This window comes from Thalassophryne amazonica, chromosome 7 (genome assembly GCF_902500255.1).
Source record: "Thalassophryne amazonica chromosome 7, fThaAma1.1, whole genome shotgun sequence".
NCBI classification, from domain to species: domain Eukaryota; kingdom Metazoa; phylum Chordata; class Actinopteri; order Batrachoidiformes; family Batrachoididae; genus Thalassophryne; species Thalassophryne amazonica.
The window spans coordinates 63,749,458-63,772,059 of NC_047109.1; the positions used below are offsets into that span (position 1 = coordinate 63,749,458).

Here is a 22,602-nt window from a genome sequence, read left to right on the forward strand (position 1 = left end):
CACGTCCCAGGTGAAGGTGGCCACGACAGTGGAGTCGGGGATGATGGTTTCTGTTGGGTCTGACAGCTCGGTCCTGACTTCCTCCTCGTGCACCCGGGACAGGGCATCAGACCGTTGGTTCTTCGTCCCGGGGCGGTATGTGATCTTAAAGTCAAAACGCCCAAAGAACAGTGACCAGCGGGCTTGCCTGGGGTTCAGACGCTTGGCGGTCCGAATGTACTCCAGGTTCCGATGGTCTGTGAAAACCGTGAATGGTACCGAAGCTCCCTCCAACAGGTGTCTCCACTCCTCCAGAGCCTCCCTCACCGCAAGAAGTTCCCGACTGCCGACGTCATAGTTCCTTTCAGCCGGGGTCAACCTGCAGGAAAAGTAGGCACATGGGTGGAGAACCTTGTCGGACTCCCCGCTCTGGGATAGCACGGCTCCTATCCCTGAGTCAGAGGCATCCACTTCGACTATAAACTGGCGTTTTGGATCGGGCTGCACCAGGACTGGTGCAGTTGAGAACCGGCGTTTCAACTCCCTAAACGCGGCTTCGCACTGATCCGACCAGGTGAAAGGGACTTTTGTGGAGGTCAGGGCTGTCAGGGGGCTAACTACCTGACTGTAGCCTTTGATGAACCTCCGGTAAAAATTAGCAAAACCTAGGAACTGCTGTAGTTTCCTACGGTTTGTTGGTTGGGGCCAATCTCTCACCGCCGCAATCTTGGCCGGATCAGGGGCGACGGAGTTGGAGGAGATGATGAACCCCAGGAAGGACAAAGAAGTATGGTGGAACTCACACTTCTCGCCCTTCACAAACAGCCGGTTCTCCAACAACCGCTGCAGGACCTGACGTACATGCGTGACATGAGTCTCAGGATCCGGGGAAAAGATGAGTATATCATCTAGATATACAAACCGATGCAGGAAGTCCCGCAAGACGTCATTAACCAAGGCCTGGAACATCGCGGGTGCATTGGTGAGGCCGAACGGCATGACCAGGTACTCAAAGTGACCTAACGGGGTGTTAAATGCTGTCTTCCACTCATCTCCCTTCCGGATCCGAACCAGGTGGTACGCATTCCTAAGATCCAGTTTTGTGAAAATTTGGGCTCCATGCAGGGGCGTGAACACTGAATCCAACAGAGGCAAAGGGTATCGATTGCGAACCGTGATCTCGTTCAGCCCTCTGTAATCAATGCATGGACGGAGTCCGCCGTCTTTCTTGCCCACAAAAAAGAAACCTGCACCCATCGGGGAGGTGGAGTTCCGGATCAGCCCGGCAGCTAATGAGTCCCGGATGCAGGTCTCCATTGATTCTCGCTCAGGACGTGAGAGGTTGTACAGCCTGCTGGACGGGTACTCAACGCCCGGGATCAAATCAATGGCGCAATCGTACGGTCGGTGCGGGGGAAGAGTGAGTGCCAGATCTTTGCTGAAGACGTCAGCAAGATCATGGTACTCCTCCGGCACCGCCGTCAGATTGGGGGGAATCTTGACCTCCTCACTAGCCGTCACACCAGGCGGATCCAAGGATCCGAGACATTCCCGGTGGCAGGTTTCACTCCACTGAGCCACAACCCCAGACGGCCAATCAATCTGGGGATTGTGCTTTATCATCCAAGGATAACCGAAAATCACACGGGAGGTAGAAGGTGTTACGTAAAACACAATCTCCTCCCTGTGATTACCAGACACCACCAGTGTCACTGGCTGTGTCTGGTGTGTGATTAGTGGAAGAAGGGTGCCATCTAGGGCCCGTACCTTCAAAGGTGAGGGTAGAGCCACTAGAGGGAGCCTGACCTCCCTTGCCCATCTGCTGTCCAGCAGATTCCCTTCCGACCCCGTGTCTACCAGTGCTGGGGCGTGAAGGGTCAGATCCCCACTCAGGATCGTAACTGGGATGCATGCTGATTTACGGGGTTTCCCCGCGTGCGTGTTATGGCCCACCCTTAGCCCAGTTTCTAAGGGCGGATGTTGTTGTTTAACCGCTTGGGGCAGTTCCTCTGTAGATGCTCACTCGAGCCACAGAAAAAACACTCCCCACGTGCCAGCCTCCGTTGTCTGTTATTTGATTTAACTTTGGCCCTGCTCGTGTCCATAGCTTCGTCAGCAGGGGGAGCTGTTGCCACACAGGAGTCACGGGCTGTGGAGCGTGGGGAAGGCAGCACCCTTTCGGACCCGGAAGGAAGAGGGACGGCTCGTGCCCGGCCACGCCCCCCGCCCTGCTCCCGACGGTGTTCCCCTAATCAGTTATTTAATCGTATAACCAGATCAACAAGCCCATCGAAATCCCGCGGTTCGTCCTTAGCCAGTAGATGCTCCTTCAGGACCGGAGACAGTCCATTTATGAAGGCGGCGCGGAGCACAACGTTGTTCCAGCCAGACCTCGCTGCCGCAATGCAGAAGTCGACTGCGTACTCCGCTGCACTCCGACGCCCCTGTCTGATTGACAGCAGCAAGTATGATGCAGATTCGCCTCTATGGGGGTGATCAAAAACCTGTTTGAACTCCCTCACAAACCCAGTATACGTCGTTAGGAGCCGTGAATTCTGCTCCCAGAGCGCCGTAGCCCAGGCGCGTGCCTCTCCTCGAAGCAAATTTATTACGTAAGCCACCCGGCTGGCGTCTGACGCGTACATGATGGGACGCTGTGAAAAGACGAGCGAGCACTGCATTAAGAAGTCTGGGAACGTCTCGACACAGCCTCCGTACGGCTCCGGAGGGCTTATGTAAGCATCAGGGGATGGTGGGGGGGTCGTTGAACGACCAGCGGAATGTCTGTCTCAGGCCTCCGGTCAGCAGGAGGAGGTGCTGCAGCAGCGCCCTGAGCATGCGCTTCCACCTGGGCAGTGAGAGCCTCCATCCTCCAATTGAGAATAACATTCTGCTCGATGACTAAGTCCAACCAAGCAGTGAAAGCGGTTAAGATTTGCTGCAGCTCACCTAACACGCCTCCTGCTGACGCCTGTTCACCTCGCTCTTCCATTGGCTGTTCAAGCGATGGTTGACGCCCCTCGGGATCCATGACGCTGGCCGAGAAATCCTGTTGGGAAGGTGTAGTGACATGGACCCACAACAGGGGGCGTTAATGAACAGGCAATGGATAAGCCAAAAAGTAACAATTTAATGTTGTGAATTGCACAACGGAATACAGACAATAACAATAGAGGAGTACAGTCAATCATACACAAGGTGACGTGTGGGCATGCTCGAGGATAGAAGACGTCTGTCCAGAGAAGAGCCGGATCCCACACGGCTTCCACCGCCAGCAGATCTGAAGAACACCGGAGCCGCCAAGTCCCGAGTCCCAGGTGGCCACCGTCTCCAGCTGTCAGACCTCGTACTGCTGGCAGAAACAGAAACAGTTAATGGTGGGTGTGTGAAGACACACCCAGTAATCTTTCCTTGATCAGTTCCTCTGGGAGGGAGAACCTCCACCTCCAGAAACAGATTCACCCGTGCAGCTCCTGTCAGTCACTTCCCTGGAAGGAGTGAGAGGCGAAGACGTCGCACTCACACTATCCGCCAATCCAGCTTCAGACTGTAGCCACAGGAAAACAGCTGCACACAGAACAATGTTTAGTCACGGAAAATCACCGCACTTTGAATATCTGTATCTGAAAGAAATACAGTCCATGTACCATTTATGCACTGTGTTCTGTGACATATGTACCAGAAGCCTAACACAAGCTGTTCCGGTCCTAAAAAGCACAACAGTTTTCACACACATTAACTGTGCGACTTTGACACTGTGTAACATATAACTTCACCAATATTTAACTGTAAAACATACGTGAAAACATACTTTGCACAACACATCCCCTTGAAGAGTGTTAAAACAAAAGCTCACAATGACTCTCACTGTTCACTGCTTTTGCTGAGCTTTTGATCTCCACTTCCTCATTACAGAAACAATCTGTGTTCATTTGCATAATCTCTGAGGTAATTATTCGCTCGACTTGTCACATAATCTTTACTGTCTTGTCTTTATACAGTGGAAAGAAAAAACACATTGATGTAAAATGTGTTACAAAATATGATATGACACTCAGATCCATAGAGAGCTCAGAATCTTCTTAATCCCCCACAAACAACTTCATTTGTCATCATCACACCTGTAGGGCACTAATCCCACTGATAGAGCAAAGATAACAGGGGTTATGACTTCATGAATTAGCCAGGCCTATTCTGATGGCTTTTTATGTCTTCAGAAAACAGAAGTCTCATTAGCAGACAGACCTATCATTTGAGAACATTTGAATGTATTGACAGCATCTGCCAGATTTTTTGTTGTTGGGTTTTGTTGTTTGTTTGCTTTTGCGGGTACTTCTGGAATGAGTTTTTGTCAATCAAGCAGTTACTGAGGGAGATTGATAAGCAGTATCACTTGCATTGTGAGGAAGCATCAGCTCCAACATTTTGGCCAAGTGGCACATTTCTCTGTGCATGAGTATTGAGGACCTCAGTAGCTGGAGAAGGCCAAGGGGATGCCCATGCGTCACCTGGGTGCAGCAGATAGATAGTTATTTTAGAGATGTGGCATTGGATTGGTGGTCTGCCTTGGTGGTTGCCATCCAGGACACAAAGGTGGTATCATGTATGCACAGCACCACTGCCTGCTGTTAGACTTAATTTGACTTGTGTACATTAATAGGGCAAAAGATCTCTTGCTGTCTGTTCTTTCTGTGGTGCAAAGCCAACTCTGCATGGCCGTGTGCAGTGTTGCACAAAGTAGGAGGAATGACCATACTGAATTTACAGTTGTAATTAATTTAATATTATTATTACTACTTGGATAATATACTCTTCAATTAATTCAGCAGCATTTGGGTTACAAATGGGTCTGGTTTGTCACCTCATTAATGAACATGAATGATGGTCAGTACCCACAACCGCAACATATTTCCTCTTCCGTCTCCATGAAAATGTTATTACCTCCGCCAAGGAGGTTATGTTTTCAGTCAGGTTTGTTTGTTTGTTTGTCTGTCTGTCTCTCTGTCAGCAGGATAACTCAAAAGGTTTTGAACAGATTTTGATGAAATTTTGTGGAGTGGTTGGAAATGATGAGGAACAAGTGATTCAATTTTAGTGGTGATCCGGATCCCGATCCGGATCCCAATGCTAACGCGTTAGCATGTCTATGGCATTTTCACTGTTAAAAGTTAGCATTAAGCAGTTGCAGCTGTCATCACGTTCGGGTGCATTTGTTTTCAAATTGTAATATTTCTTAAATTTATTTTTACCTCTGCCAAGGAGGTTGGAAATGACAAGAGGAACAAGTGATTAAATTTTAGTGGTGATCCGGATCATGATCCGGATCCTGATGCTAACGCGTTAGCATGTCTATGGCATATTCAATGTTAAAAGTTAGCATTAAGCAGTTGCAGCTGTCATCACGTTCGGGTGCATTTGTCTTCAAAATGTAATATTTCTTAAATTTATTTTTGTTTATATATTAATAATCGAATGATTATTATATTTTAGATTATTATTATTATTATATGATTATTATAATTTTAGAGAAAGAGAAAAAAAGAAATACATCACTGTGCCAAGGAGGGAATCTCTTTAGGGTCAGTGACCTATGGCCTTGTTTAGAGAAGTGTTTCATAAATGTTAAAAAATGTATATATTTGCAGTTTAGTTGAATAATAAATTGAATTTTGTCTCTTATTTGTTTTTGTCTATAAGCACATGCAATATCAATATCAGTGCTCAGATGACAGTAGCTTCTGGGAAAGGTGCAAGGTGCAATAAACTGTGATGCCAAGCACTAAGGATACATCCTATCCAGTCACAGCAGATTAAACTTTTTTTTACTACTGAACAAACATCATTGTTAGACTTTTTTAGGTTCAATGATTCCACGGCGTGTAGATGTTATGGCGTCAGTGACCCCATGGCCTTGGCCGAGGTTTGCACTCTCTGAGTGCTTCTAGTTGTACATGTAGCATGACTGATTGATAAACCCCTTATTGCATGAGTTATTCTAGAGGCACAGGCATGTATATGCACAGGCTTCACAGGCACAGGCTTCATCACCTCCTCATGTGAAGCATGAGGAGGTGAGATGAAGTAACTCTTACCAGAAACCCTATTTGCCACATTGTAATGTGCCATTGACTGTGCGCATCCATGCAGTCAATACCTTTTACCTTCTGTAAAAAGATCCATAGTAATTAAATTAGATTATATCAGGTTGTATTAATTTTGTGTGAACACAAGTGTCTGTGTAAAAGGAGTTTTCTACGGTTTATGTCAGGCATGGATGCTTGTAAAAAGATGCATTTGAAAAACACACGGAGCATCTTTGGCTCCCTTTTGGTTGCTCAAAATATGGCAGCATGCTCATTTAAAAATAAATAAATAATAAAAAAAACAACAATCCAAACACATCTATTTCTGTATGTATGATGGGTGCTTTCCAGAAAGAGAGCATTGTTAGCCACTATTTCATCATCAATACTGCCCACGTTGTTTTCTTTCTTTTCTCTTTCTCACAATCAGTGTGCACAACACACAAGATCTCTGCACCTCCCAGATACTAAAACTACATTTTTCCACCATGAGCTTTACTTGACACTGAAATATGTCCATGTGTGTGTGACTGTGCCAGTGACCATGTTGAAATTGTGCATCCACTGCAGGAAATATGTAATGGGTTTGGATGATGTTAGTGCTGATCCGCACATTGCTCATGTTTGTATGGTTTGGGACATGCACATGTTGAGTCCATTTGATTGCACTGTGCTGGACATGTGTCTGTGTTTATTAAATGAGTGATCGCACTCACTTCAAGTCAGACATTTGGGGACAGGGTACCTCCCACTAGGTGACATGTTCAAACGTGACTGAACATGGTTGTGCTGCACACTCAACCTCAGTGCGACCAGCTGGTTGCTGCAACTCCTTGCAATCATTCAGCAACAGTGACATGATTCAGTGCAATCACCAGGCAAACGCCTAGTCATAAGGAGGTTGCTGTCCTATTTTTACTCCAGTGTGACTGGAGCATTATACAAACATTCCATCTAGATAGCCAAGATCCAGATTTTTTTTTTCTTGTAATCCACTCTGGCTCCATATTTAGATAATTTAAAGATCTGAAATTTTCTGGAAGCTTTAGTATTTTATGTCACAGTAGTGCTGCATTCCTTTTGAAGGATGCACAAAAAAGAATAAAAAAAAATGCAGGGTACATATTTAACATCATGCAAACAAATGCATGTGCATGCTAAACAAATTTGATCTTTTAGCATGAAGGTTCAGGTTCATGGGAAGTTTAGTTTGAGAAGAATTTCGGTCACAGATGGAAAGCAAGTTACCTGCACATCAAACAGGTGCATGTTCACATTTTGATATCAAGAAGGTCTTACTGTGTAAAGCATCACTTTTTTACACAATGTACATGACTGAAATACCTGTTTTAAAATTATATTTCCAGAAAGCTTTTTTATACTCAGTATTTCAAACACTGTGTGAGTACAATCACTCTTTAAAAATGTGAATTTAAATAAAATAAAGCTTGCTAGAACATGTGTGTAAATGAGATGGAACTAAAAACAAAAAAGTAATAAATATAATAAATTACACATCATAAATTATTCCTACAAATGGCATGAGTTGTTTTACAATAATTATATGCATATGTCCTAATACCCATATTCCTGAAATTTTACTTTTTAAACAGTTATTGGCAGATATTCAGTGTGATCATGTAATGATAGGGCAACGATCGATTGACCTCTGAGTCACTAACTGTGACACGGAACAAAAACTGAAAAATATGTCTCTTTTATCTATTGTTTTTAAATAACTATATGGAAATAAAGTAGATGTTCTAATTGACTTAACACGTGTAACACAAAAAATTTGAAACTTTTAGCCAATATGTCAACATCAATGTCAATATGTCAATATCTATGCCTTAGCTGTGATGCCTTCTAAATAATTTAGCTTTGAAGACTGATAATCTAATAAATTGTTTCAATAATTTGTATTTTGTTTTTAGTATAATTTGTTTCACATTTACTTACATGTTAAGTTGTGACACAGTATGTCACACTAAATTCATCTTCTTCTTTTATTTATTTATAGTAACTTGCTGGGTTTTTTTCCATCAAAATCCTAAATGTAGCTATTCTTATTGATGTATTAAGATCACAATAAAAACAAATAAGGTTAATATATTTCTTGTATTTGGCCACAGCTACAATCCCGACATCCATCACTGAAATTTATGGTCAGTGAGATGGCAGTTCCAGCACTGACTTTATTTTGGCTTTATTTCTACACATCACAAATGGTAGTTTTTATTTTCATGGTTCTGCTAAATCCCCAATATTTTACAAATGACAAAAAATAAAATATAAAAATATAAAAATACTTTTATGAAAAAAGAAGTCAATTGTTCGATTCAAGGTTTTTTTTTCCCTTACATTTGCACATATACATTTTATACTAAGGAGTCAGCAGTGTAATTCACTGTCACTGTTTTGTACACCGCACCATGTGTTCTGACCTCCAGAAAGACAACAACAGCCATTCGGTTACTCTCTCACAATGTTAACAGGACCTGTTCTCTAATATCCTTTGTTGTCATCATTATGGTTGTGAGGCTGGAGGTGTTATTTAACTAACATTTGTAAGACCATGCATCACTTATTCCTCTGCCTCAGTCTGCAAACACACACTGCCCCCTCCTCCTCTGCTACCTGCAAATGTCAATTACCATATTTCCCCTTGACATTTATCAGTAATGGTTAACACGAGCTACATGAAATCAGTGTCATTACAGTGGAAACGTCAGCTGGCTGTTTATAGTTTTGTAAAATTATTCAGATGCACATTGCCCAACAGGGCTCATTTACCCATCAAAATCTTAGTGGAGCAAATCTTAGTGAAGTAAAAGCAGTCCATCAAGTACTGAAGTATTACTTTTTAATGACAGAAACGTCAGCAGCTATTGAGAGATGAAATGCTACTTTCAGTGTTACTGTTAATGTTTGTATTTTGGTTGGCTCACACCTTTGATATTCTGCAAATGAGTCATATACGAGATATATATATATATATATATATATATATATAATATATATATATATATAATATATATATATATATATATATAGTGGATGAAGATAGATAGATACAACCCCAATTCCAATGACATTGGCACATTGTGTAAAATGTAAATAAAAACAGAATACAATGATTTGCAAATCCTCTTCAACCTATATTCAATTGAATACACCATAAAGACAAGATATTTAATTTATTTAATTAATTTAAACACTCATAAAGCATTTGGGAACTGAGGACACTAATTGTTGAAGCTTTGTAGGTGGAATTCTTTCCCATTCTTGCTTGATGTACGACTTCAGTTGCTCAACAGTCGCGGTCTCTGTTGTCGTATTTTGTACTTCATAATGCGCTACATTTTCAAAGGGTGACCAGGTCTGGACTGCAGGCAGGCCAGTCTAGTACCTTCACTCTTTTACTATGAAGCCACGTGCAGAATGTGGCTTGGCATTGTCTTGCTGAAATAAGCAGGGACGTCCCTGAAAAAGACATTGCTTGGATGGCAGCATATGTTGATCCAAAACCTGGATGTACCTTTCAGCATTGATGGTGCCATCACAGATGTGTAAGTTGCCCATGTCATGGACACTAACACACCCCCATACCATCACAGATGCTGGCTTTTGAACTTTGTGCTGGTAACAATCTGGATGGTCTTTTTCCTCTTTTGTCCAGAGGACCCGTCATCCATGATTTCCAAAAACAATTTGAAATGTGGACTCACCAGACCACAGCACACTTTTCCACTTTGCGTCTCTCCATTTCAAATGAGCTCGGGCCCAGAGAAGGCGGTGGCTTTTCTGGATGTTGTTGATGTATGGCTTTCCCTTTGCATGGTACAATTTTAACTTGCACTTGTAGATGTAGCGACGAACTGTGTTAACTGACAATGGTTTTCTGAAATGCCCCTGAGCTCACGCGGTAAAATCCTTTACACAATGATGTCGGTTTTTGCCCTGAGCCATTCTTCGTCGGGTCCCTCGCCCAAGACCAGTTTGCCAAGGGAGACCCTACCAGGAGCACAGGGCTCCAGACAACATACTGTAGCTCTCAGGGTCATAGAGACACACAAACCTCTCCACCACGATAAGGTGATGGTTCCTCTCCAGGAACCATCACCCATCACCCCGCACCACAAACAGACCCCACTCTCACCATGCTATCTGAAAACGCCAATACAAATTGCAACTGCAGCGTAGACCCTGTGACTAAAGAAGAGGTTGCTCAAGCTCTATTCAAACTTAGAAATGGCAAAGCTCCTGGCATCTGCAACATCACAGCAGAAATGCTGAAACTAGGCGGTGACAACATTATTGGTTGGCTCACTTACATCATAAAGGAGGTTTGGATAACTGAGTGCTCCCCGGAAGACTGGACCCGGGGCATCATCCTCCCCTTCTGGAAACAAAAGGGTGACAAATTGGTCTGCAGCAACTATAGAGGTATCACACTCCTTTCCATCCCAGCAAAAATCTTCAAACGAATACTTCTCTCCTGAGCCCTTCCTGCCATCAGAAGTAAACAATGCCCCCAGCAGGCAGGTTTCATGCCAAATCGATCCACAATGGACCAGATCTCTGCCCTCTGTCTCATAATTGAGAAAGCACATGAATTCTGTTGAGATAGACACCTCTACATCGCCTTCCTCGATCTCAAGGCGGCTTTCGACACTGTTGACCATGCATCACTTTGGAAGATCCTTGCCATCCTTGGAGCCCCACGAAAGATCATTACTCTCTTTCAAAAGCTCTATAGCAATGCAGAAAGCTGTGTGCAAATCAACAGCAAGAACTCCACCTGGTTCTCAATTAACAGTGGAGTGACACAGGGATGCATAGCTGGACCAGATCTGTTCAACTGCATCACTGACCATCTGATGGAGCGGATCTGTGCCCGTGTTTCTGGGGTTCAACTAGGCAGTTACCCCTTCACGGACCTCGAATATGCAGATGATACCACACTATTCTGCTCCACACTAGACCAGCTGCGAGAAACTTTGGAGATATACCAAGAGGAAGACAACAAACTGGGCCTAAGGGTCAGCTGGCTAAAAACCAAGCTCATGCACATCGGCGGTGAAGCCCCACTTCCACTGCTCATCAGTGGGGTGGAAGTGGAGTTCGTGACCTCCTTCACCTACCTCGGGTCAACTGTCACTGGCAATGGCAGCATCACAACAGAAATTAACAGGAGACATGCTCTGGCAGCCAGTGCCATGAAAATCTTTGGAAGCCGCTGTGGAGACACCACTTCATCTCAAGAAAGACCAAACTGCGGATTTACAACACTTCAGTCCTCTCCATCCTTCTTTATGGAGCAGAAACCTGGCCTCTTAATAAGTCTATCAAGTATATCAAGTCATATCATAAGTGATTTGCAAATTTGTAATGCTGAAAAAAGTCATTTTTACTTTAATTTACATTCTGTTGAATTTTTTTTTTCTTTCAATGTAATAATATAATGCATGATCAAGTAGGCAGCTGTTGGTACCTGTTTTTTTTTTTCACAATTATAACACTAACGAAAAAAACTCATGACGACATAACTGTAACAGCTTCTGATATCTACTGTGCATCTGGAAAGCATTCACAGCGCTTCACTTTTTCTACATTTTGTTATGTTACATCCTTATGCCAAAATGGCAAAGAGATGCATGGTCAACAAAATGGCATAAGTGAATTCATTTTTTCCCTCAAAATTCTACTCACAACACCCCAGAATGACAACATGAAAAAAGTTTTTGAAAAAAATTATGTGAGCACAAGTATTCACATCCTTTGCTCAATCCTTTGTTGATGCATCTTTGGCAGCAATTACAGCCTCAGGTCTTCTTGAATATGATCCCACAAGCTTGGTGCACCTATCTTTGGGCAGTTTTGTCCGTTCTTCTTTGTAGCATCTCTCAAGCTCCATCAGGTTGGATGGGGAGCGTCGGTGTACAGCCATTTTCAGATCTCTCCAGAGATGTTCAATCAGATTCAGGTCTGGGCTCTGGCTGGGCCACTTAAGGACATTTAAAGAGTTGTCCTGAAGCCACTCCTTTTATAGCTTGGTTGTGTGCTTAGGGTCATTGTCCTGCTGAAATATGAACCGTTGTGTTGGGGAAAGTGTAGTGACACGGACCCACAACAGGGGGCGCAAATGAACGGTCAATAGATGAGCCAAAAGGTAACAATTTAATGTTGTGAATGTGCACAACGATTATACAGACAATCACAGAATCTGATAGCAGTCAATACACCAAGGTGACGTGTGGGCAGGCTTGAGGATAGAAGACGTCTGTCCTGAGAAGAGCCGGGACCACACGATTTCCACCGCCACAGAACCTGGTGAATACTGGAGCCGCCAAGTCCCGAATTCCCAGGTGATCACCGTCCCCGACTGTCGGATCTGGTACTGCTGGCGAGGAGCACAAACAGTGAGATGTGGGTGTGTGCACACCCAGTAACAAAAACAGTCAGAAGGTGGAAAGTCACCTCCACCTCTAATCACGCACTCGTGCAGCTCCTGTCTAACCACTTATCTGGTTGGAGTGTGAAGCAAAGCCTTTGCTGATCACACCAAACACCAATTCCCCAAATAAGGCAACACCACAGGAAAACGGCTGCAAAAAGAGTTCAGACTATTTGTCAGAGTTGAATACAGCAGAGAAGTTACCTTCACAGGTAGATGATATCTCAGCAACGAGGTGGAGATGACGTCTGGTCTTTATGAAGTGAGATGATGTAGTGTAGATGGGTGACAGCTGTCAAGAGATAATGAGTGACAGCTGTCACCCCCGGCTGTGTCCGTGGCGGCAGCGCCCTCTCGTGCCTGAAGCCCGCACTTCAGGCAGGGCGCCCTCTGGTGGTGGGCCAGCAGTACCTCCTCTTCTGGCGGCCCACACAACACGTTGCCCTAGTCTGAGGTCAAGAGCGCTCTGGAGCAGGTTTTCATCCAGGATGTCTCTGTACATTGCTGCATTCATGTTTCCTGAATCCTGACTAGTATCCCAGTTCCTGCTGCTGAAAAGCATCCCCACAGCATGACAGACCAAAGAGTTCAACCTTTGTCTCATCAGACCAGAGAATTTTGTTTTTCATGGTCTGAGAGTCCTTCAGGTGGCTTTTGGCAAACTCCATGTGGGCTGCCATTTGCCTTTTTTTAAGGAGTGGCTTTCGTCTGACCACTCTATTATACAGGCCTGATAGGTGGATTGTTGCAGAGATGGTTGTCCTTCTGGAAGGTTTTCCTTTCCCCACAGAGGAATGCTGGAGGTCTGACAGAGTGACCATCGGGTTCTTGGTCACATCCCTGACTAAAAAACTTCTGCCTGATCATTCAGTTTAGATGGGTGGCCAGCTCTAGGATCTGGTGGATCTGAACTTCTTCCATTTACAGATAATGGAGGCCACTGTGCTCAATGGGACCTTCAAAACAGCAGAAAAGTTTCTGTTCCCTTCCCCAGGTTTGTGCCTTGAGACAATCCTGTCTCGGAGGTCTACAGACAGTTCCTTTGACTTCATGCTTGGTTTGTGCTCTGACATGCACTGTCAACTGTGGGACCTTATATGTAGACAGGTGTGTCTTTCCAAATCATGTCCAAAGAACTGAATTTACCCCAGGTGGACTCCAATTAAGCTGTTGAAACATCTCAAAGATGATCAGAGGTAACAGGATGTGCCTGAGCTCAATTTTGAGTTTCATGACAAAGGCTGTGAATGCTTATGGTCATGTGATGTCTTAGCATTTTTTAAATAAATTAGCAAAAATCAAAAAAAAAAAAAAAAAAATGCTTTTCCCATTGTCATTATGGGGTAGTGTGAGTAGAATTTTGAGGGAAAAAAAATGAATTTCATCCATTTCAGAATAACGCTGTAACACAACAAAATGTGGAAAAAGTGAAGCGTTGTGAATACTTTCATGCTGCCCGATGACATGTCGATACTTACTAAAACTGAAGATGTTAGTATTTTTAACAATGCAAAAAAAAAAACAAAAAAAAAAACTTTTGATACATGAATGTATAAAAACCCTATGAATTTGGTCAGATTATATCACTGCATGCTAAATAACAAAATGTTCATACCACAGTTCCATCAACACTAACAGTAGTGCAACTCACCACTCCAATAGAGAAGTAATTGTTGATAATACTGTAAGGCACCAGGTCCCCACACTCATCTTTGTCTGTGGGTGTGACATCGATCTTCCAGCGATCCAGCATCACCTCCATGCTGTTCTCAATGTCCTTTAAGATCTTCAGGAGGCTCTCACCCTCATAGCCTCAGGTAGAACAACAATACATGTATATTACAAACAAAGTCAGTGCTCCTGCACTTTAAAAGTAAACGGTCATTAAGCCCATCTTGATTTTGAGGTACAGTATCCTGCACCAACACTGGATTTTAAATATAAAAAAACTGGCATCAAGTTGTTTCATTTTAATATCATGTTTTCCCAAATCACAACATAAATCTAGATCATCAGCATCACGTTTTCATGAAGAGTTAACTGTTTTATTATCACACGCTAAACACCTCAACTCCAATACGAAGCAAAACACGACATTTAAAGCAAGCACATGAGAAATACAGTGCACTGGAGAATATAGAGTAAGCTGAAGTAGGAAGTTACTACCACACAGTATGTATGTCTCTGTGCTCATTGACTTTCAGAACCGTGCTCTAGCAGCCACTCACAAGTGATAACTGACTACTCGTATATCTACTGCAAACTCACAGAGCATCAGCAATGGATCGGGGATGCTAAAACAAACTCTCATAATAATAGCTAGATTGAATTTTCTGATTTTTTTTTAAATAGTGTGGTGGTGCACCTGCCTCACAACAAGAAGGTGTATGGTTCAAATCCATGGGTAGTTAGGGTTTTGCTTTCAATTACCTGAACTAATCTTTTCAAGTTCAGTAAACTTAAAATTTTACAGTTTACACCATCAAGAAAAGAAAAGAAATATTAAAGGAATATTAACCGGCCGCGAGGTCTGTACAGGGAAATATCTGGTATCCCCATACAGACCGAGCAAGCAAGGTTAATAATTTCTTTATTATACGGCTATTATATATATATATATATAAACATCCAAACTTATAGTATCGCCTAGATATAAAGGGTTTTTTTTTATAGTGTTTTTTGCTTCCTGGTTTGTAATGAAAATACGCGTTGTGGACCTATTGTCATGGTAACTGGTCCGGATAATCAGTAAAGTAATCAGCCAATCACAGCGTGCATAGCGTTGAAGCCATATAATAAAGAACCACAAGGTTATCCTATCTGATAACCTCGTGTTGTCAGGAGCAGCCAAAAGAAGATCATTTAAAAAAAAAAATCTTAATTTTGGATCTGGTAAAGTTATTTCTTTCAACATAAATGTAAAAAAAGGACAATCAGAACATGTTTTTTATTTGCGTCCTGTCAGTTTCTTGCCATACAGGTACCTCCTCCCCATCGCAGACATCTTGCCAGGTCATTGCCCGTGCCAAGAGGAAGTATGCACACAGGGGGGTTCCGGTCCAGGTTGGCCTTGTCTGGGGCAGGGGGACAAAAATCACAACAACGTGGCAAAAAAGACCAAACCATGAAACAATCAAACAAACTCTGAGGCTTATTCTGCAGCCCCCAGTTGTAAAACTAAAAAAAAAAAAAACACAACAACAACAACAACATGAACGTCAAGTTTGACAGGTTATTTCAAGAGACACATTTTGGCTGACAGCTATTACTCTTTGTTTTGATTGCTAAAAAATTGAGGCAATTTTTGAAAGCCTGAAGACATCTTCAGTACCAAATACAGTGAGCCAGGTTATTTTTTTTTTAATGAACACTAATATGTTGTTTTCCAACTCAAGCAATCATCCCATTTTACCATCCCTGAATACACAGGCTTGGCTGTAATGAAAGTGTTTGTATATAAAGCATAAAACACAGGCAAAATAACAAAAAATACTCTTGAAAACAAACACATTTAATTCTTCAAAAACACATTTCATCTCCACTCTGATGTACGACTGGACATATTCTGTGGTGTAGCACATCAGCAGGCTTGAAACTTTGAAACGCTGTTGAATGAAACATCTTTTCTTCATATTTAGACATGTAGAAACTTTTATGTACCTATGAAGTCCAGTATCCAACCCACCGTGCCGTCTCCACCACATGCCAGCACTCTGAAATCAGGAACGTCTCGAAAGAAGTTCAACCTGTCAACAAGCACAGTCCAGTTATTAGTTGTCTCATTTTAGGCTCACATCCCTCAAAAAAATGACACTTTGTCTTACTGGCATTTTTATGGTCATGTGTACAACAGTGGTGTTTGTGTCGTTATGTTGTGTTTTCCATTTTTTATCCGAGGCCATCAAATGTGGCCATCAGGTATTGTGAAGGCTTTCATCTGACAATCCGTCTGTCCGTCCGTCCATCCGTCTGTCCGTGTTCAGCATAAGTCCAGTCCTATTACTGCCAGAGTCTTCAAATTCACAGGGAATGTTCTTCGGACACAAAGCTTGGACAGGTTCAATAATGACTAACCTTGACCTATTTTAAGAATTATTTTAAGAGGTTAAAAAGTCACATTCTGTTTCAATCTGTTCAGGTTTGTTTTTGAGTGATCAGGCATGACAACCAATCAGAATAGCACTGTGCCATGACATCAGTGACTGGTCTCTCCAAAATCGCTTCATTTTGTGTGTTTATATACATGTTTTTCATATATTATGTAAAAGCTAGCGAGAAATTAACACTTCTAAAACTGAAAATGCTATTTTTGTAATTTAATAACACCTCTGACCTTATTTACAAGGTATTTCACGGATGTTAGCATGGTGACATCACAGGCTGGTAGCTAGCTGCAAAACTCTGTCTGTGTGTAAATATATCCTCGTTGTCATATATTATGTAAAAGCTAGCAAGAAATGAACACTTCTAAAACTGAAAATGCTATTTTTGTAACTTAATAACACCTCTGACCTTATTTACAAGGTATTTCACGGATGTTAGCATGGTGACATCACAGGCTGGTAGCTAGCTGCAAAACTCTGTGTGTAAATATATCCTCGTTGACATATATTATGTAAAAGCTAATGAGAAATGAAGACTTCTAAAACTGAAAACACTATTTTTGTAACTTAATAACACCTCTGACCTTATTCACGAGGCATTTCACAAATGTTAGCATGGTGACATCACAGGCTGGTAGCAAGCTGCAACACTCTGTTTTGCTTGTGTGTAAATATATCCTCGTTGTCATAAATTATGTAAAAGCTAGCGAGAAATAATCACTTCTAAAGGATGTACAGTTTAGAGGATGTGCGGATGTGTAGTTTCTACAGTATTGTCACTTTTGTGCAATATTGTGTAGTTTTAAGCAGCATTCCTGCTGTGCAGGAGTCGTAAGCTGCATGGATGCATAAGTAGTGAACATAGCTATTATAATAAATACTTGGCAGATCAATCAATCAATCAACTTTTTTCTTGTATAGCGCCAAATCACAACAAACAGTTGCCCCAAGGCGCTCCACATTGCAAGGCAAGGCCATACAATAATTATGACACTAATGATGATGAGGAGAAGAATGGCAGTGAAAAAAACACTCAGGTAGTGGAGGGGTCAGTGTGTTTCTCAGAGAGTTATTGAAAGCCTAATGGCCTGTGGGTAGAAGCTGTTCACCAGCCTGGTAGTCCTGGACTTCAGACTGCTGTAGCGTCTGCCTGATGGTAGGAATGTGAAGAGTGAGTGTTGGGGGTGTGTACTGTCCCTGAAGAGGTTGTGTGTCCTACGTAGGACTCTGGTTTGGTAAATGTGCTGCAGTGAGGGAAGGATGCCCCTGAAATGTACTGTGAGGTCTAAATCACACGCTGAACAGCCTTCCTGCCTTGGACTGTGCAATTACCATACCAGACTGTGATGGCAGTGATAAGGACACTCTCAATCGTACACTTGTAAAAGTTGCTGAGAATTTTGGCTGACATACCAAATTTTCTCAATGTTCTCAGAAAGGACAGTCTGTTATGCTTTTACTGAGATGAAAGTTGCATCATAGCCTTATTACATGTTTTGTTATGAGGCAAAAATTCTCAGTTTCCATCAAATATGTGACAAACTGTGAACTTTATGCATGTGCATGTATCTGCAAGATCTAATGGAACAAACTCACTCTATCTGCCACTGAATCCCTCAAAATGAATACAGAAAATTAACTGTAATTTTGTGATATATTACAGAAATAATGCTACTTTATGTTAACTAGCACAAAGAAATTTTGTCAGTTTTGGGAAACATCAAAAAAAGAGTCAACATCTTTAAGATCAGGTGGGTGCTCCAACTACCCAAGGTGTTGACTGGATTATGAAATAATAAGAAAGGAACTGCGTAAATTTAACTGACTCTCATTCTTGTTTCATGCAAAAAAATTAATTAAAAAAAAATCCAAATCATAAATTTTATTTTTATTTATTTATTTATTTATTTTTTGGTTGATCAGTTTTGGGGTAATTTTGCAAACAAATCAACCATCAAACAAGCAAAAATGGAGGAAAACATAATCTGACCTCTTGGATGACTAAAAGAACAAACATTTATTCAAATCTGAGCTTGGACTAATTGTGATCATACTTTAAAAGACGTTAAGATGTATTGTTTGAGTACAGATCATGAGCCTATTTCTGAGGCAACCCTTAACACAACACAATGCTTCCCTGTAAAGCCTGCCTAATTCTACAAAATAACACATGTGGCATTGACAATTATTCATTCACCGAGCTACGCTGCCTGTTTGAGGACTAATTGCATCATGACGGGCAATGTTCAGTCCAACTTCTTCCGTTCCTTCACAATAACAAAGCCCTAACTGAATGAGCCAGCCTCTGAGCCTCATATGGCGGGTAAATGATTCGCTCAATTACTCTCCAACTGGGACCACAAACCATGTTAGACGCAAAACAGACGGCTGCAAACATGAAAGGCAACTTTGGGCATATTTAAATACCTAGAAACAAACACTTAATTTGCAATAATTGCATTAGTGAAGTAGCTAATTGACAGCAGTGTGCCTCGGCCTGCGGTGCCCGATGGTGACCATTCACCTCACTAACGTGCGCTGCAGCGCGTGCACTCAACAAAATATTAACAAGGTTACAGTGGGGGAAGGTCACCAGCTCTAAGGACGAGGCCCTGAGCTCAGCTCTGGACAGCAGACATGTCAATAGAAGAGACACAAAGCAGACACAAGGTCAGTCAGAAAAACTTCGAGCGGCAGCAGCGGCAGCAGCGACAGTGTCAGCGGCGGCGGAGCAGTGTGTAACACGAGCGTCGCTCTTCTCGGCGCCCAAACCTGCTGGAGCTTTGTGTATCCTGCAATGTGCCGCTGTGTATATATTTTTTATAAGGAGGCACAAAGATTCTGTTTTCAGCTCTAATCAAAGCCAAACAACGTGGCAGCACGGCGCCAATGCATTCCTGTGTGTTTAAACGCTGCTAGACACAAACGGAAAAGTGAAAAAGCCTTATGCATGTAAACAATCCATTCATTTTCTTAATCACAGATGTGGAGTGTTGCAAAGCCGACGTGGGGTGCACCTACAGCCTGCAGTGAGATACTCGTCTGTATGCGCGATCACATGTGGTATGGGGAGAATTTCACCCTTCTCTATCCATCAGTCATCTATGTCACCATCTCTCCGCTCACATACAGACTTATGCATATGGAGCCAGCACTCGTCTCAGCCTACGGCATGACGCCGTCGTCTCCAGGATTGGTTATGCGTGAACTCACCTCATTTGTATTTTTACTGTCCATGAGAAGTAAGTTAGAGGGCTAATACCGCGGGCCTCCCCTGCATATGGTGCGACATATTATATGCGAACAACAACTCAAAAACATCAGTGTGTTTGTAAACAGAAGGTCATTAGCAGACCTGATCTGTGAACCACTGAATCCTGATTTTCTTCCTTTCTGGATATTATTAATAATATGCATCACATAAAAATCTATTAAAACTAAAATCACACAATGCATAATCATAACATGTATTTGACACTTTCAGTGACAAAAAATTAAACCCAACAACAATATGAATAAAAATAATCATTTTAAATCTTGACATAGCAATGGATCTACATATATAATTGTACCCTTCGATGTATTAAAATTTAATATAAATGTAAAATGTAATCATTTTAGTTATAGTATATTCAAATGTTAAAATTCCCAAACTTATTTATTTATATTTTGCTAAGAGTATAATATCCACAATCAGTGGAGTGTGGAATGTGAAAACACACTACAGCAACAATGAAAATGAGTTGGGTTGTTTTATTATTTTAATTTTTTTTCTGTGAGAGAGAAAAAGTGAGAATGTACAAAAGTTAAAAGCATTGTAGATATTTTTCTTTCTATTGCCATGTTAACAAAAAAGTACAATTTTTCCTTTTCCAATAAGTATCTAATGTGGCTTTAAAAAAAACAAAAACATTTTTTTCATATTCAGTTAAAGATAATTATGAAATTACAAACCTCATTCAAAAAAAAAATAAAAATAAAAAATAAAAATCTAAATGTATCCTGCCTGGTACATTATGACAAAAAGTGGTTGCCAATGATAGGTCAATAATAAAATTATTGTTTTATGTGACACCAAATGATTTTCTATTTTTTTTTTTTTTTTTTTTTACAATAATTGCAGATGATCACTAAAAAATATTATTTCATCATCTACAATAAAAGATGTATTGTCAAAAGGTGAAAACGAATAAATTTTTGGTTATTTATATAGATATTTTAAGAAATATTTATATTCATATCATTTCAAAACAAGTTTTTAGATATTCTCCATCTTTTAATTTTACCAGCTTTTGAGACATGAGATGTGCCTAAAATGTTTGCACAGTGCCTTTTTTTCTTTCCGTTTTTCTCTCTTCATGTATCCTGTATTATTTATGAGTGCATATGCTGCCATTTCATATAATAAGTCTGAGGTTGATTTCTTTTCAGGAAAATCAGGATTTAAACAGAATCAACTACTTCACTGTCAAACACACTTGACCCTTCACAGTTCCAACATACCCTGGCATAGGTCCATTCTTGGCCAGGTTGTACACTTGTCTTGGGTTCAGAAGATACTGGAACTTTCTATAAATCCTGCGTGAATGAAATTCAGGAGGATCACATTGGCGTCAAACAGAAAAACACAATGCAAACAATCAAAAATCATGTCGTCCACGAGGATGTGGATTTTGGGTCCAGCTTTGTAACACAAGTAGTGATGCACAAATGTCCAATCAGAGCCTGACAAAGTACTGGACTGGGCAGCAGGGTGGGACATACCAAAATTCCCCTTGAGGACAAACCATTAGAAAGACTAATTCATTTTAATTTCAATTTCATTACATCAACTGGCCAGAGTCATATTTTGATCTCATAATTTAAACAAATGAGGGTCGGCGTAATAAGGAGTGAATGAATATGTTTCAGTAATAACCCATTTAGCCTAGGGTAAAAGAAGGGGGACGAGGCAGCGACGTGACAGCCGTGAGGGTGGTGGAGGAGGGAGCGTGAGGTGGCGCTGGAACTGGCTGGTGCTTTAGGTAAATGTTATTGTGTTTTTATTTGAATAAGTAAGCCTAAAGCACTTGGCAGCCAGAGGCCATGCTGCTGCCGTCCCTCTGCGGCTGCCGAGTGAAGCTTAGTGGCCTCTTGTAGCATGGTGAGACAGGCTGTGTACTTACCGCTCTCCCTGCTTGCCCCCGCTCTTCGGATTGACAAACACTAGCAGAGGATGAGTGCCCTCTATTGTTGTGATCTGAGTGGAAGATATCAAAACAAACCATTGGTGTTTGGAGGTTGCAGGTTGTTTCACAGGAATTCACGACAGACAGCACTTCCAAACAATGGCAGGTATTTATTGCAGAGTCTTCCTCCATCAGACATCTGGATACAGCAAGGTGCAAATTTCTTTGCTGAAGCCCAAATTTAATCTTGTGTTAATTGTAACACTTAATTATAAAGAGGGATGGTGAAAATGAAAAAAAGAAAGGAAAAAAAATCACCTGTTAGACTAAAACAGCTCACATCACAGTTTTGTACAAATTGGCAATTTGACAATCTTTGAGTCTGTCTCCATCTTTGCTGCAGTTTATACCAAGCATTGGTTGTCATAGAAGCTGTTGTGTTAAATACAAGCCATTCAATAGGTTTTTGCTACTAGAAATCATTGGATGTACTGTTTATTAACCAGGGTTGGGTAGTAACTGCAATCAGTATTGTGTGATCAAATTCCAAAATTTTAAATTGGAAAATTACAGTGCATCCAAAAAGTATTCACAGCGCTTCACTATTTCCACATTTCTGTTTTATGTTAAAAAAAAATTTCCTCAAAATTCTACTCATAATACCACTTAATGACAACGGGAAAAACATTTTTTTGTTGTTTTTTTGTTTTTTTTGCTTTTGTTGGAGATTTTTGCAAATTTATTAAAATGTATTATTTAAAATAAAAATAAAAATTTCTTTTAAAAAATACTAAGAATTCACGTGCACATAA

General features: G+C 41.5%; 1 protein-coding gene across 1 annotated transcript in view; it reads right to left on the reverse strand.

Annotated features, from left to right (window-relative positions):
- Positions 1-22,602, reverse strand: part of dgkb (diacylglycerol kinase, beta) — a 290,604-nt gene that overhangs the window by 102,598 nt on the left and 165,404 nt on the right. Inside the window, exons 15-19 of the mRNA XM_034174329.1 lie at positions 21,788-21,861; positions 21,126-21,200; positions 16,180-16,265; positions 15,504-15,593; positions 14,171-14,331 (exon numbers count right to left, since the gene is read on the reverse strand). Coding sequence (XP_034030220.1) covers positions 14,171-14,331; positions 15,504-15,593; positions 16,180-16,265; positions 21,126-21,200; positions 21,788-21,861 — 486 coding nt within the window. The remainder of the gene's footprint in view (positions 1-14,170; positions 14,332-15,503; positions 15,594-16,179; positions 16,266-21,125; positions 21,201-21,787; positions 21,862-22,602) is intronic.